The sequence below is a fragment of the Panthera leo genome, chromosome C1 (assembly GCF_018350215.1).
Source record: "Panthera leo isolate Ple1 chromosome C1, P.leo_Ple1_pat1.1, whole genome shotgun sequence".
Classification (NCBI taxonomy): domain Eukaryota; kingdom Metazoa; phylum Chordata; class Mammalia; order Carnivora; family Felidae; genus Panthera; species Panthera leo.
Window position 1 is genome coordinate 56,401 of NC_056686.1, and position 12,349 is coordinate 68,749.

The 12,349-nt window shown below is 61.0% G+C and overlaps 1 protein-coding gene and 1 long non-coding RNA gene across 8 annotated transcripts in view; one reads left to right on the forward strand and one right to left on the reverse strand.

Annotated features, from left to right (window-relative positions):
- The window catches only part of SAMD11 (sterile alpha motif domain containing 11), a 22,604-nt gene continuing 10,255 nt past the window's right edge, over window positions 1-12,349 (forward strand). For 3 of the 6 annotated variants that reach the window (XM_042951092.1, XM_042951096.1, XM_042951097.1), the window contains exons 1-5: window positions 1-869; window positions 2,030-2,121; window positions 6,093-6,274; window positions 7,662-7,712; window positions 11,716-11,840. In XM_042951092.1, the coding sequence (XP_042807026.1) occupies window positions 353-869; window positions 2,030-2,121; window positions 6,093-6,274; window positions 7,662-7,712; window positions 11,716-11,840 (967 nt within the window). In that variant the 5' untranslated portion in view covers window positions 1-352. Of the gene's footprint in view, window positions 870-1,131; window positions 1,339-2,029; window positions 2,122-6,092; window positions 6,275-7,661; window positions 7,713-11,715; window positions 11,841-12,349 lie in introns of those variants that run through there. The other 3 variants (XM_042951094.1, XM_042951095.1, XM_042951098.1) reach the window with 3 other exon arrangements.
- The window catches only part of LOC122227000, an 8,053-nt gene continuing 5,766 nt past the window's right edge, over window positions 10,063-12,349 (reverse strand). For both annotated transcript variants that reach the window (XR_006205839.1, XR_006205838.1), the window contains 2 exons: window positions 11,692-11,848; window positions 10,063-10,867 (listed from right to left, as the gene is read on the reverse strand). This is a non-coding gene — a long non-coding RNA (uncharacterized LOC122227000). The remainder of the gene's footprint in view (window positions 10,868-11,691; window positions 11,849-12,349) is intronic.

The window sequence follows — 12,349 nt, forward strand, 5'->3', positions numbered from 1 at the left end:
GCTGGGCCCCGCGGGCAGTCCGGCGAGCGGGGCGCGGGGCCGCCTCACGGGGCGCGGGCGCAGGTGGCCCGGCGCCCTGTGGAGCCCTGGCGCTCCGGAGCGCGATAGGAGATCGATAGCAGCTCCCGCGGCACCATGACTCGGGCAGCCGAGGCCCCGCCAGCCGGCCGGGAAGCGGTCCGAGGTGGCCCGGCGGGCGGCGCGGCGGCAGGTGCTGGGGTGCAGTAGCGGATAGGGCGGGCGCGCGGCCAGGCGACTCCTGGGCCCCCGGCCCTCGAGCTCCAACTCCAGCCCGGGCCCAAGCAAGTTGCGCCGGCGGCGGAGAGCCGGGCTGCAGGGCCACCGGCCCGCCATGCCGGCGGTCAAGAAGGAGCTCCCAGGCCGCGAGGACCTGGCCCTGGCTCTGGCCGCCTTCCGTCCGACCCTGGCCGCACTACCACTGCCGCCGCTCCCAGGCTACCTGACACCACTGCCAGCCTCGGCCGCCCTGCCCCCGGCCGCCTCGCTACCCGCCGCGACCGCCGGCTACGAGGCGCTGTTGGCTCCGTCACTCCGCTCGCCGCGCGCCTACCTGAGCCTACACGAGGCCGCCCCGTACCTCCACCTGCCCCGGGACCCCCTGGCCCTCGAGCGCTTCTCCGCCACTGCGGCCGCAGCACCGGATTTCCAGCCGCTGCTCGACAACGGCGAGCCGTGCATCGAGGTGGAGTGCGGCGCCAACCGCGCGCTACTTTACGTGCGCAAACTCTGCCAGGGCAGCAAAGGTCCGTCCATCCGCCACCGCGGGGAGTGGCTCACACCCAACGAGTTCCAGTTCGTCAGCGGCCGGGAGACGGCCAAGGACTGGAAGCGCAGCATCCGCCACAAAGGTGCGGCCGCCACCGTCCCTCCTCTACGCTCCCCGAGGACCCCTGGGTCGGGACCCCCTCATTCTGCCACCTGGGAGACTCCGTCTCCGCCCAGAGAGGGCGCTGCGGCTCCGGGGCTGCAGCAGGGACACTCCCCCGCCAGCCCTCCCACCCCCGGCGCCCCCTCCCCCCCCCCCCCCCCCCACCTCCGCAGCACGGTCGCCTTGGTGGACCGAGGCAGAGCTCCCTCGGCCTCCACCGTCACCCCAGCTTGGGCCGCGGTGCTCTGGGCTCCCAACTGCACGCAAGCCGGCCCCTCCTCCCACTCGGAAGGTCTTTGCGGGATTCCTGGGCATTGTGGCTCAGGGGAAGTTTACGGGAACTCGGGAAATTGCGGGAGACCGGCTGGGCGGGACACACTTCCCTCCCTGGTCGGTGAGCCCCCAGGATCCGGCGGGAGTCGAGGGACACACATGCGGCCGGGCTGCCGGTGGGACTTGGTGGAGGGAAGGGGAAGGTGTGTGGGTGGCGCAGGCAGGTGGGGGCCGCGGGGGCGCGCGTCGGGGCGGGGGCGCGCGCGGAGCTGGAAAGGCAGCGGGGCTGGTAGCAGCCTGCTTGGAGAATTCAGGAGTCTGGCTCCGAGCGCGCGAGGTGCGGGCGCCTGAGCAGGCAAGCAGGGGAGGCGCGGTGAGCGCCAGGCGCGGGGGTCGGGGGTCGTTAGAAAGTTAGGGACCCGGTCGCGCTGGGCTTTGGGGTTCGCGGCTCAGCTGTGGCTGCCCTCTTCCCGCTGCGGGGTCACGCGCGGTCCCGGGTCCTGGCGGCGCCGTTCACCTGCGCGCTGGATCGACCTTCCTGGGCCCGGTTCCCAGTCCCCGCAGACAGGCTTGGAGAGGGTTAGGACGCAGGGGGCGGGGAGGAGGCGGCTTTTGGTCAGGGGAGGGCGCTCGCCGGGAACTAGAGTTTCTGAGCTCCGCAGATCCCCGTGGCGTCCGCGAGGGTGGGGTGGGCGGCAGGGCCTCGGGGTGGGTTCGGAAGTTGGCCTGAGGTGGTTGTTCACACACGTGCGGGGAGGGGGAGCGGGCCTCGCAGTTTACTGCGCCCCGAAAGCGTTCCTGCGTGAGTCGACTCTACCTGTGCCCAGCCCTGCTCTCTCACCGGTTCTGCCTCGGCCCTCCTCACAGGAAAAAGTCTGAAGACGCTTATGTCCAAGGGGATTCTGCAGGTGCACCCTCCGATCTGCGACTGTCCAGGCTGTCGAATATCCTCCCCAGTGGTGAGATGTGGGAGAAAAGTTGGGGCTTTGGGATCTTCTTTCTCCCCTGCAGAGCTTGTGCCTGTTTTCTAGGATCCAGAGTCCGTGCCAGTGTGCAGGAGGGAGCCCCTGAAGAGCAAACAGGGGAGACTTTGCTTTGGGTGGGAATCCTGGGGGAGCCCTCTCCCCTTTGGATGCAGGGCCTGATCACGCCTATCTTGGAGCCACTCCTTGGGGAGCCTTGGAGCTGCTTCTCCTGAGGTCCTGGGGACAGGGTGTGAAGGTGTCCTCCCTGGGCATGTCATCCAGCTGTGGCCTGGGGATCCTGCCCTGTCACATGTCGGGGGGGGGGGGGGGTCCCACTGTGTCAGCTGGCCCAGGTTGGGAAAGAGGCTGGTCCCGGGGTAAAACTTGTTCTGGGATGTAACAGTGTTGGCTGGCCTGGATGTGCATTCTGGGGTGGTCACAGCTTAGCTGTGACTAACATGTGTCTCTGGGATGCCAAGAGCTAGACCCCTGCTGGGCAAGGCTCTGGATGTCCAGGAGAGTCTGAAGATACAACCCAATTAGGGGCAGAATCTGAGCAGTGTGGGCCTTTAGTGTCAAGAACTGGGGTTGGAGGCTGATGTGGGGTCCCCAACCCAGCGCAGACATATACGACCCCCTCATTGGCCTAGGGGAGCAGCAGAGATCGGGGTGCTGTGCCTGCCCCTGAAGCACTGTCTTCCATGTCACATGTCCTCCAGGCAGCGGTAGTTGGAGGGTTGATCTGAAGAGGAAATTGTCTCTTGAGAGGAACCAGTTTTGAGCTTCTGGGGGAGAGCCACTTAGGGCCCTGGCCCTTGGTGGCAGTTAGGGTTACGCCGCTGTTCCTGGCACCATCAGCAGCACCCTCTCACAGGAGGTGGTGAGAGAGGACCCAAGACACCCACCTTCGGCTTCTTTGCTTTGGGCTAGAAGTAGGAAGGAGAAAGGGACGTCTTGGTTCCCTTGTGGACCCCGGAGGTAGCTAAGCTGGGCGAGCTGGGAAGCCACAGACACCCCTGTGAAGACAGACACCAGATCAGATGCACAGATTGGACAGGGGAAGGGGGATACGGCCACACCTCCCCTGTGTACCTGTCCCACTCACGTGCCTGACACGGGCTTATCGCCAGAGTCTGTTGCACAGGCAGCCGGCCTCCTGCCCACCACCACGGTTCCTGCCTGAGGCAAGAGACTGAGTTCCTTCCCCACATATGCACCTTTCCAAGGAGCTGGTACTGGAGAAGAGTCCTCTGGGCACCTTCCAGGCTGGCCTGGAGTTTCTCTTTGGGTCGGAGGGGACCAGCCTCTCCCAACCCACTCTTCCAGAGATCTCTCCCAAGAGTGTGGGGTACAGGTGGCCTGAGCCCAGTATCAGTTTCCCCAGGACACTGCTTGGATTGGGGGCAGGGTGGGTGGGTAGGTCGGGCAGGGATGAGGCCCAGCCTAGAACTGCCTACTTGTCTGGGGCTCCCAGGTCACTGCCCTACAGGAGGGATGCCTCAGACCTGGGCCTGCTTCTCCTGAACCTGGTCCCTCCCAAGCCTGTCGCTGTACCTCACCCTTAGGAAGGAGCTCCACAGACTTCCTTGTCTTTCTAGCATCCACCTTAGCCACATAGAGACTGTCTTGCTCTACACCCCCCCACAGCCAGGCCCAAAGGTACGTACACACTTCAGAGCCACAGATACTCCAGGGGCAGAATGTGGGTGTGCATGTGGCGCAGGAATCGTGCAGCCATGCAAGCTGGCTTTCATGCACCCACGCTTGCACTCTGAGGGGCCAGTGCTTGGCGAGGGGCAGAGGCTGGGCACCCAGCTTTCAAATCTGTGCTGCTGAGCACGGGTTGAGGTCTTGGGTGTGCCTGGGAGGCACGTATGTTCTCTGTCCTTGGCTGGGGCCCTGGTCCCTCTTCCTCAGTTCCCCTTCACAGGAGCCACTCCAGGCCAGCACAGCTGGTCAGGCTCCGTCCCAGGAGGCAGTCTTACTGCTGTCATTTCCCTCTCCTCTTCCTTGTCTTACAGATGAGAAGCAGAGGGAAGTGCATTTCCTTTTCTTCTCGAGGGAATAGTTTAACTAAAGCAGAAAGGAGAGGAGGTCCAGGTGCTTGGGCTACAATAGGCTAGAGAAGGGCAGGGCTGAGGGGACTTCCCAGCAGTGCACACTTCAGCCAGGCCAGGGGCTGTTGAAAACACTTCCCCCTGGAGCCCACTAGCTGGCACAGAGAGGCGCGGGGACCAGACAGGCGGTCACACCTACAGCCTCACCCACTCTCTGCTATTTCCAATAGAGCACAGGGCCAAGGCCAGGGTCTCAGAAGGGGCCACAAAGCAGGCCCTTTCATCTTTCAGGCCTACCCTCAGACTCCACTGCCCCACCCACCCCAATGCTGTCCCGTATATCTCATTGAGTGTGTTGCAGAGAGGAACATGAGGGTGTCCCAAATGGATTCATAAGGGCTGGCTTATGGAGACTGGCTCCTGGAGTCTGGGGACGGGGCTAATTGTGGTCCCCAGACCCAGTTGAGGAGGGGGAGAAGACCAGGGCTCCCTGGCTCTCGGCACCACAGCCCAAATCTGGAGCTTGAGTGGGCTGGGTCTGAAGAGAAGAGACTTGAGTGGGCTGGGTCTGAAGAGAAGGACTCTGGAGGACAGGACTACTGTGGTGGCTGCACAGCTGTCCATTAGGTCCAGGATGACACTGGTGAGGCAAGACCCTCCTTCACACCTTCCTCCTCGGGCCCCCGGGTATGGTGGCATTGTCCTGGCAACAGGGAAGAGGGTGTCTGAGGAGGCCTCAGTAACTGAAAGGATGAGAGAGAATTAGATAATCCCAAGGTCCCTGCCACCTCCCGGAAACAGCAACCCGTTATTAAATAAGAAAAAGCTTCCTGCCCACCAGAAAATAATCAATAACTTTTTTCTTCCACTGGGGCGGCAGGACCTAAAGACACTGGAGGGAGCGGTGGTATATAGGGACCTTGCCTGTCCCGCTGGTGTGTGAGCATGCTCAGCGTGGACAAGCTCAGTGCGGACTGGCCTCCACGTCTGTGCAAATGCCTCCTGCTCTGATCTCCCAGCGTACGGCACACACATGCATCCACATACTCGCAACATGGGGGCCGGGTGGGGAGAAGTAGGTATTGTGAGAGATACTGAATCTCTGTTTCTGACCCAGAGGCTGGGCCCCGAGAGGGGCAGGGGAGAGGCTGGGCCCCCAGAGGCTGGGTCAAAGGGTCTGGGCTGGTAAGGCCTCCCCACCAGGTGACCTGCGAACCCCAGGACTGCAGTTTGCAAGGGGTCAGCAGGCTCAGGCCCCAGACTCAGGCTTCACACTGCCCTTGAACTGGACCTGGCATGGCACTAGCAGAACAGAAAAAGGACCCGGCATCGGTTGGGGGTTCACACGGGAGCTGTGTGGGATTGTCCGGCAAACACATGCAGACAGTGGTAACGGCACATTGAACAAGTGGCAGAACACAGACCTCTGCTGTGGGGGCTCTCACGGCCTCTTGGGGCTCCCTGGCGCCAGGAAAGCTGGGGCTGGCCTCCAGGTGGACATCCCCACACTCGGGCCGATCGCCTGTGGAGGGGGCGAGGCTGGAGTATGGAGTCTGGACAAGGCATGTGTCACGAGCAGCCTGGCCAGGGCCCACAGCCCTTCGCCTCACCCCCCTCCAGGGTGGCATGGAGCAAGGAAGGTGGTCTGGAGGGGTCGCTGACCCAGGCCTCAGCTCTCTGCTCCTGTCTTCGCCTGTGGCCACCGGGGCTCATGTGGACGCTGGGGCCTGCACTGCAGGCTAGAAGCACCTTAGCAGGGCCTTTGATGGTCCCTATTTGATCTTAGTGGTTGCTGTGAGGGCTTCTGTCACCCGGGCCCTGCCCGAAGGTTGGGCCTGGGGTGCAAGCTGCCCAGGAGGCTGAGGGTCCTGATTTAGCCTAACCTTCCTCTGCTCCCTCCCTTCCCAGAACCGGGGGCGGCTGGCAGACAAGAGGACGGTTGCCCTCCCCACTGCGCGGGTCCTAAAGAAGGAGCTGACCACCAGCTTCTCAGCCAGTGATGGTGACAGCGATGGGAATGGCCCCGCCTACGGGCAGCGGCCAGGCTTGAAGCAGGAGGACACCCCACATGTCCGTATCATGAAGAGAAGGTACTTTTACCGATGACCGGGTGGGGAGGGCACATGGGCTCCGGCTGTGGTGGTGAGGGAGGGACATCAAGACTGGGGCCTCCAGGCAGCTGAAAGCCAGGCCAGGGTGAGGGCCCTTGGACCTCAGGACAGGGCCCAAGTTTGGATTTTCTTGTCTTGGTATCTGCCGAAGCTGAAATAGCCTGAACTCCTCCATGCCACGGGACCGTAGTGAGAACCCACCCGGAGGGAGGGGCCGACGTGGTTCTGTGGGGGGGAGGAAGGAGGCTGGGCCAGCGGCTCTAGGAGGAGGGCAGTCAGGGAGACCCAGGAAGGGATGGCCTGGCGCCACCACAGCCAGGCAGAGAGGAGGAGGCTGAGCAGCCCCTCTCTGGGAGCAGCCCCTAAAACGCTCGTGCTCATTCTCCTTGGCAAGCAGCGGCTCCCCTGGCTTCTCACCGTCCCTTCCAGCCTTGAGGGTCACTATTCCTGACTTCCCACCCTCTCCCCTCCTGGCAGAGGCACCTCCCTCTGTCCACTCACCTCTTCATCCCTCCATCTGTCTGTCTGTCCATCTGTCTGTCCATCCAGCACATGTCACACATCCCCAGATCCTCGAGGCCTTTTCTCTTCTCGCCTAGTCTTTTAACATGTTCCAATTTCTCCTACCCTCAAATAACCCTCCCAAACCCCCAACACCCCCACTTCCCAGCCCCCATACCCCCGCTGGCTAAGTTGACACGCCCACACAGGCTTCCAACCACCCTCCTTCAGCCTGAGGGTCTTTCTGGGAGCACTGCTGTGGGTGAGGACACAGGCACAGGGCAGAGCTGTTTCCTTACTTGACTGTCGTACTGTTGTTCTGGCATCCCTCCTACCTACGGGGTGCGGTGCTCACTTTCAAGAGGCGGACTGGTAGCACCTGGGACCCAGGGAGCTGCACCCACCTGGGCTGACACTGAACCATTGGTGCTAGCGGCAGTCAGGGGGCTTGCTCCGTGCCCTAGTTCCAGCCTGGCCGAAGCAGCTCTAACAACAAGCAGTTTGGGTTCAGTCATATGGCTGCTGGGCAGAAGAAGCCTTAGGCTGCCCTGCCCCCTCTGCACAACGTGGCAGCTCTTCTGGGTTCACTGCACCAAGAGGCAGAGGTATGGCAGCCTCGATTCCGTCCTTCCCAGTTTCTTTGTTCCGTGAGACCAGGAACTGGCTCCCACCCCATGCTTCTACCCTGATGTCAGCCACCGGCTGGTTGAGCTGGTACCAGACGGCACAGGAGACAAAGCTGAGCCAGCCCAGTTCCCTTGGGGCCAGCGCTCTGGGGCAGATGAGGGCTATGCCATACCCATGCCCTGCTGTTCACGTACTAGGTCCTAGAGGCCACTTTGACCCTCTGCTTCTCTCCTTGCAGAGTCCACACCCACTGGGACGTGAACATCTCCTTCCGAGAGACGTCCTGCAGGTAGGGTTCGGGTCTGGGCCAGGCTTCTCCCCATACCCTGTGCATGGGCAGGACGGAGACCTGTTGCCCCATGTCCCCTGGGTCTGCTGCTAGATCTCTCTAGCTCCCTCCCTTCCTCCCCTCCTTACCCTGTGGTCTGTCTGTCGACTTGTGCCCGGGCCTTGACAGCAGCACAGGCATGGGTGCTGGGCAGCCCAATCCTGGAGCCAGAGTGCACTCCCCTTCCCACATGGGACTGGCCATTTGAGTCGATCTGCCCAAAGGTGAGGCCGTGACCTCTCCCTCTCACCCTCCCAAAGACCCACCAGGAGGTGAGAATGGTGGTGTGTACATGGGATCTTACAGGATGCATAGGCGTTTACTAGGGAAAGAGGAAGTCTGCAAAGGTATGGAAGAACAAGGCAAGGGGATGTGTGGGATGGGGGTGGGGGCTTGGGGGGAACTGGCAGCTCTGACTCAATTGAATGCTAAAGAACTTTGGATGCTGAGGCTGTAGGACAGGGTCCTCCAGGCAGTGAGGAGCCACCAGAAGTTCTTGAGCAGAGGACTGACGGAGTGTTTCGATGGGGTCCTTCTTGGAGGCCCTGCCCAGGAGGTTGGAGGTTTGCTCCAGTACACGGCACTGCAGGCTGTAGAAGCAGGGTGGAGGGCAGGGGGGCTGCAAACCCAAGACTCAGTAAGGAGAGAAAATGAGGGGACCTGATGAGGAGGTTGGGGGACATTGAGAAGGCCCAAGTTCCAGGTTCCAGAGGGGCAGAGGATGGTCAGTCTGTGGATGCAGCCCAGGCTGTGGTTTCTGGTCAGCGGGGTCAAGTCTTACCCTGGGGCTTCCAGGGAGGACACAGGAAGGGGCCAGCCCAGCAGCTTAGGGGCTTGCACTCCCCACCCCCAGCCTGGCCCTGTGCCATATGTGTTCTTAGTTACATCTCTGAAAATGTTTGGGTCCTAGAGCCGGATTACAACGAAAACACCTTCAAACTTATTTCCACCTCATTCTGAAGTTGCCCACTCAACTGTTCATTTTTATGAACCGTCATGAACATTGATGACATTTTATGAGCCTTTTACTTGGGAAGCTACAGGATAAATTTGTCAGCGAAGCTTATAGGGAACCCAAGGGAGGCTCCTGCATTCCTAGAATGACTCCTCCTGCCTGCAGCCCCCTCCTCATCCACCCCAGCCTTGTAAAGTGAGAGAAGGTCCCAGGTGTCCAGACGCAGGGGGCCCCTGGTAAGGGGCCAAGTCCAAGGGCATGTGGGGTCCTTCACTCTTGCACAAGCTCCCAGAGGTGGCTGGGATGACTTTCTGGATTTTACCAGAGGGGAGATTGCAGTCTGGGGGCAGGGGCAGAGCATGGTCAAAAGGACTTACGGCCCATCCGCCCACTCCCTGCTGATACGGCCCCTCGGCCTCTGGCCAGGCACACAGCCCAGCTGCCTCACACTGCCCCCTCCCCGGCTCTGTCTTTGTCTCTTCCTGGCTCCTTTTGGCCCCGTCTGTCTGTCTGTCCTTGTCTCCTGTCTGTTCTCTAGGCTCTGTCCGTTCGTCCCTCTGCTATTCTCATCCTTTCGATCTCTGCATCCGTCCACTCGATAGTGCCTGTCTGCTCGAACGTCCTCATCTCTCACTCTCCGTTTGTCTGTCTCTCTCCATCCATTGGCCTGCCTGCTTGAAACTCCCACCTCAGGGGCCATGCACCCCAGGCAGCAGGCAGAAGATATGGTCCCTGCCCTCCTGAGGCCCCTGAGTTGGCTAGGATATGGGCAAGGACTGGACGGTATGACGGTCGCTGAGGGAGCCTGGAGGAGCCCAGGGTGCCCCTCAGAGGGAGTTGGGCTCCAAGGGGCAAGACCCTTCTCCCTCATCCTCCAGCATACCCTCCTCCGTGTAGCCCCTTCTGTCACTCAAGCTCTCCCCCTCACCTTCTGACACACAGCCCCACTCCATGGTGCCACAGAGAGCCTCCCAAGTCCCTCATGGGCTTTGTCCCTTGTGCACAGCAGGACGCAGCAGAGGGTGTTTCCATGGCCACGGGAACCTCGTACTTGGGATGCCAAATGCAAGGCTTACGCATTTTCAGCCTGCTGTTTCTTTGTAGTTCTTTATATAAAACCTGGCATATTTGTTCAGTGAGTGGCCAGATGACCAGAACATGTTTTCCAGGCTGTCTTGGGCCCTGTGGGATAAACCCCCAAGGCAGAGAGCAGAGGTGGGGTGGGCGGCAGTGTTCTGGTTCCCACTAGGCCTCACTTCCACCGTGCCACAGCACCTGAGTGCCTGAATAACTGACCTGTCAGTAAAAGAACTGATGGCCATAGTGGGGGGGGGGGGGGGGGGGGGGGGCGCGAGGGTACAGTCCAAGGACGCTGTGTGGGTGCTGGACTAAGGGTTCATGGGGAACAAACTGATGGGCTCTTTCCTCACCTATCCGGTCTGCGGGTAGTTGGTTCACTTCCTGTAGGAGCCCTGGGGACACCAGAATTGGACCCTCAGGGGAGAACTCGGAGGCGTCTCGAGACACCCCCTCACCCCCTCCCTAGTGCTGAGGACAGCAGTTCTCTCCTCAACACCTTCGCATTGATGAGGATGATAGAGGGATGAGAATTGCTGCCAATTAATCCCATAAAGTACTTACTCCCACCCCACCTGCACTCCTGTGTGCGTGGGGGGGCCCTTCTCTCCTCCTGGGAGAGGTGGTGGGGGTGGGGAGAGAACCCACATCTGGGCCTCCCAGAAGGCTCTAGAGCCCAGCCCTGGAGTCTTTGGGGGCTGAAACTGATCTGCTTAGGGGCCAGCCTGGATTAGCCTACTCCAGCCGCCCAGGCCAGGGGGGCTGGGGGCTACTTAATGAGGTTTAGGGTCGGTTCCCAGGTCACTCCGTGGAGGCCCTCTAGCAGGGGCCCAGCTGGGAGGCTGCTCTGGTACAGGTGGGCCAGGGAACGATGGTCCTGGGGAGGGTGGGGCGCCAAGGGCCCTCCCTGCTCCTCTCCTGTTCTGTCTTGACTTCCTGTTGCTCTAGGCTGTATCTGGGAGATGGCGGGTGACCCTTCCCCGTGCCAAGAACATCAACAGCAAATGGGGCCATTTACACACACAGTCGCACTGAGATCTTCTCACTCCTTGTTTTCTCTGGGACTCTGTGCTGTAGGATTGAGCTGATTTAGCAGGAAGAGAAATGAGGAAACAAAAGAGTTAAATACATGCTTATTCCAGGCCCGCACATGCCTGGTGGCTGAGGCTCTTAGCTGGGAGCCTTGGGGAGAGCAGAGTGTCCTGAACACACGGGAGGACCAGGCTCCCCATTCATGTTGTATGTCTGTGTGTCTGTGTGTGTCTGTAGGTGCATGCTCTTTAGGCCCTTTGTGTGAGTGTACATGTGTCCCTGTGTGCGCACACACCTCATTGGCTGCAGGACTTTGGTCTGAATCTTGGTTTCCTTATTTGAAGAAATTGAGGGTCTGTGAGTGGTTACAAGTTTTAGTTGAAAGAGCGCGTGCAACTTCCTTAGTGAAGCACAGTAGTTAAGTGCTAGATAAGTGATATGTGCATGTATGACAGTGTCCTCTCTGGGCACCTTCTCATGAGCAGACCCCGCCCCCCCCCCCCCCCCCCCCGCCCCTTGCCTGGTGATTGCTCTGGTCACTCTGGGGAGAGCATGGCAAAACTGAGCTGGGCTCCTGAGCTCTGTACACACCCTCCCTGGGGACCATGGTGGGGCCTGAGTGTAAGGTCCCGTGCCAGGTAGACACTTGGCAGGTCCTAGTGGTCTTGGGTGGGACTGGATAGGTCACACCCACTAGATGTTTCCCCTGGGACCGGCCGTGGGGATGCCCACATGTGTGCTGTCACAGGCCACAGAGAGGTGTGTAGGAGGCCTTGCACTTCTGTGTTGTCCTCAGGCTCTATGCGTGCCCACACTCGAGCTCAGTCAGGCATTTGCTGTACCCAGCACTGGGCACACGGCCTCTTGGGGTCTTACCCTCGCTGTCTTGCTTCACAACAGCCAGGACAGTGACCTGCCCACCCTCATATCCAGCGTCCATCGTAGCCGCCACCTCGTTATGCCCGAGCATCAGAGCCGCTGTGAATTCCAGAGAGGTGGTGTGGAGATCGGCCTGGGAGCTGCAGGTGAGGAGCTGGGGGGGTGGGGGGGAGAGAACAGGGCTGCCAGGGCCACTGCAGCTCAGCCTGGGGACAGCCTGCCCTGCCGCCCTCCCAGTGTCTCTGCTCAGCAGCTCTGGATGCCGCCACCCCCAGCAGCCTTGGCTGACAGCCAGGGAGGCCAGCGGAGGCGGGAGGTGGCAAGGCCGGCTGTCCCCTGGGGCTCCATGTGATGGTAATTGTGTTAATCCCGGCCAGCTGGGCAGACAGGAGGCACAGGCAGTGTGGCTCCACCGTGGCTGCTTCTGGGGTGGGCTTGGAGTGGCCAAGGCCACTGCCACCCCCTTCCCATAGGAGCAGAAGCGGGAGGACAGTCACGGATGTGCAGGCCTCACAGAGGCTCAGAAATGCACATCGTGAATGGCTCACTTGAGGGCAGGGACACGCTCTACATGCATGAAAGTGCCCACCGACCCCATGGAGCACAGGCGCCTGGAGGAAGGGGGTCCATCGCCTAAGAGAGGGGGCATCTCTGC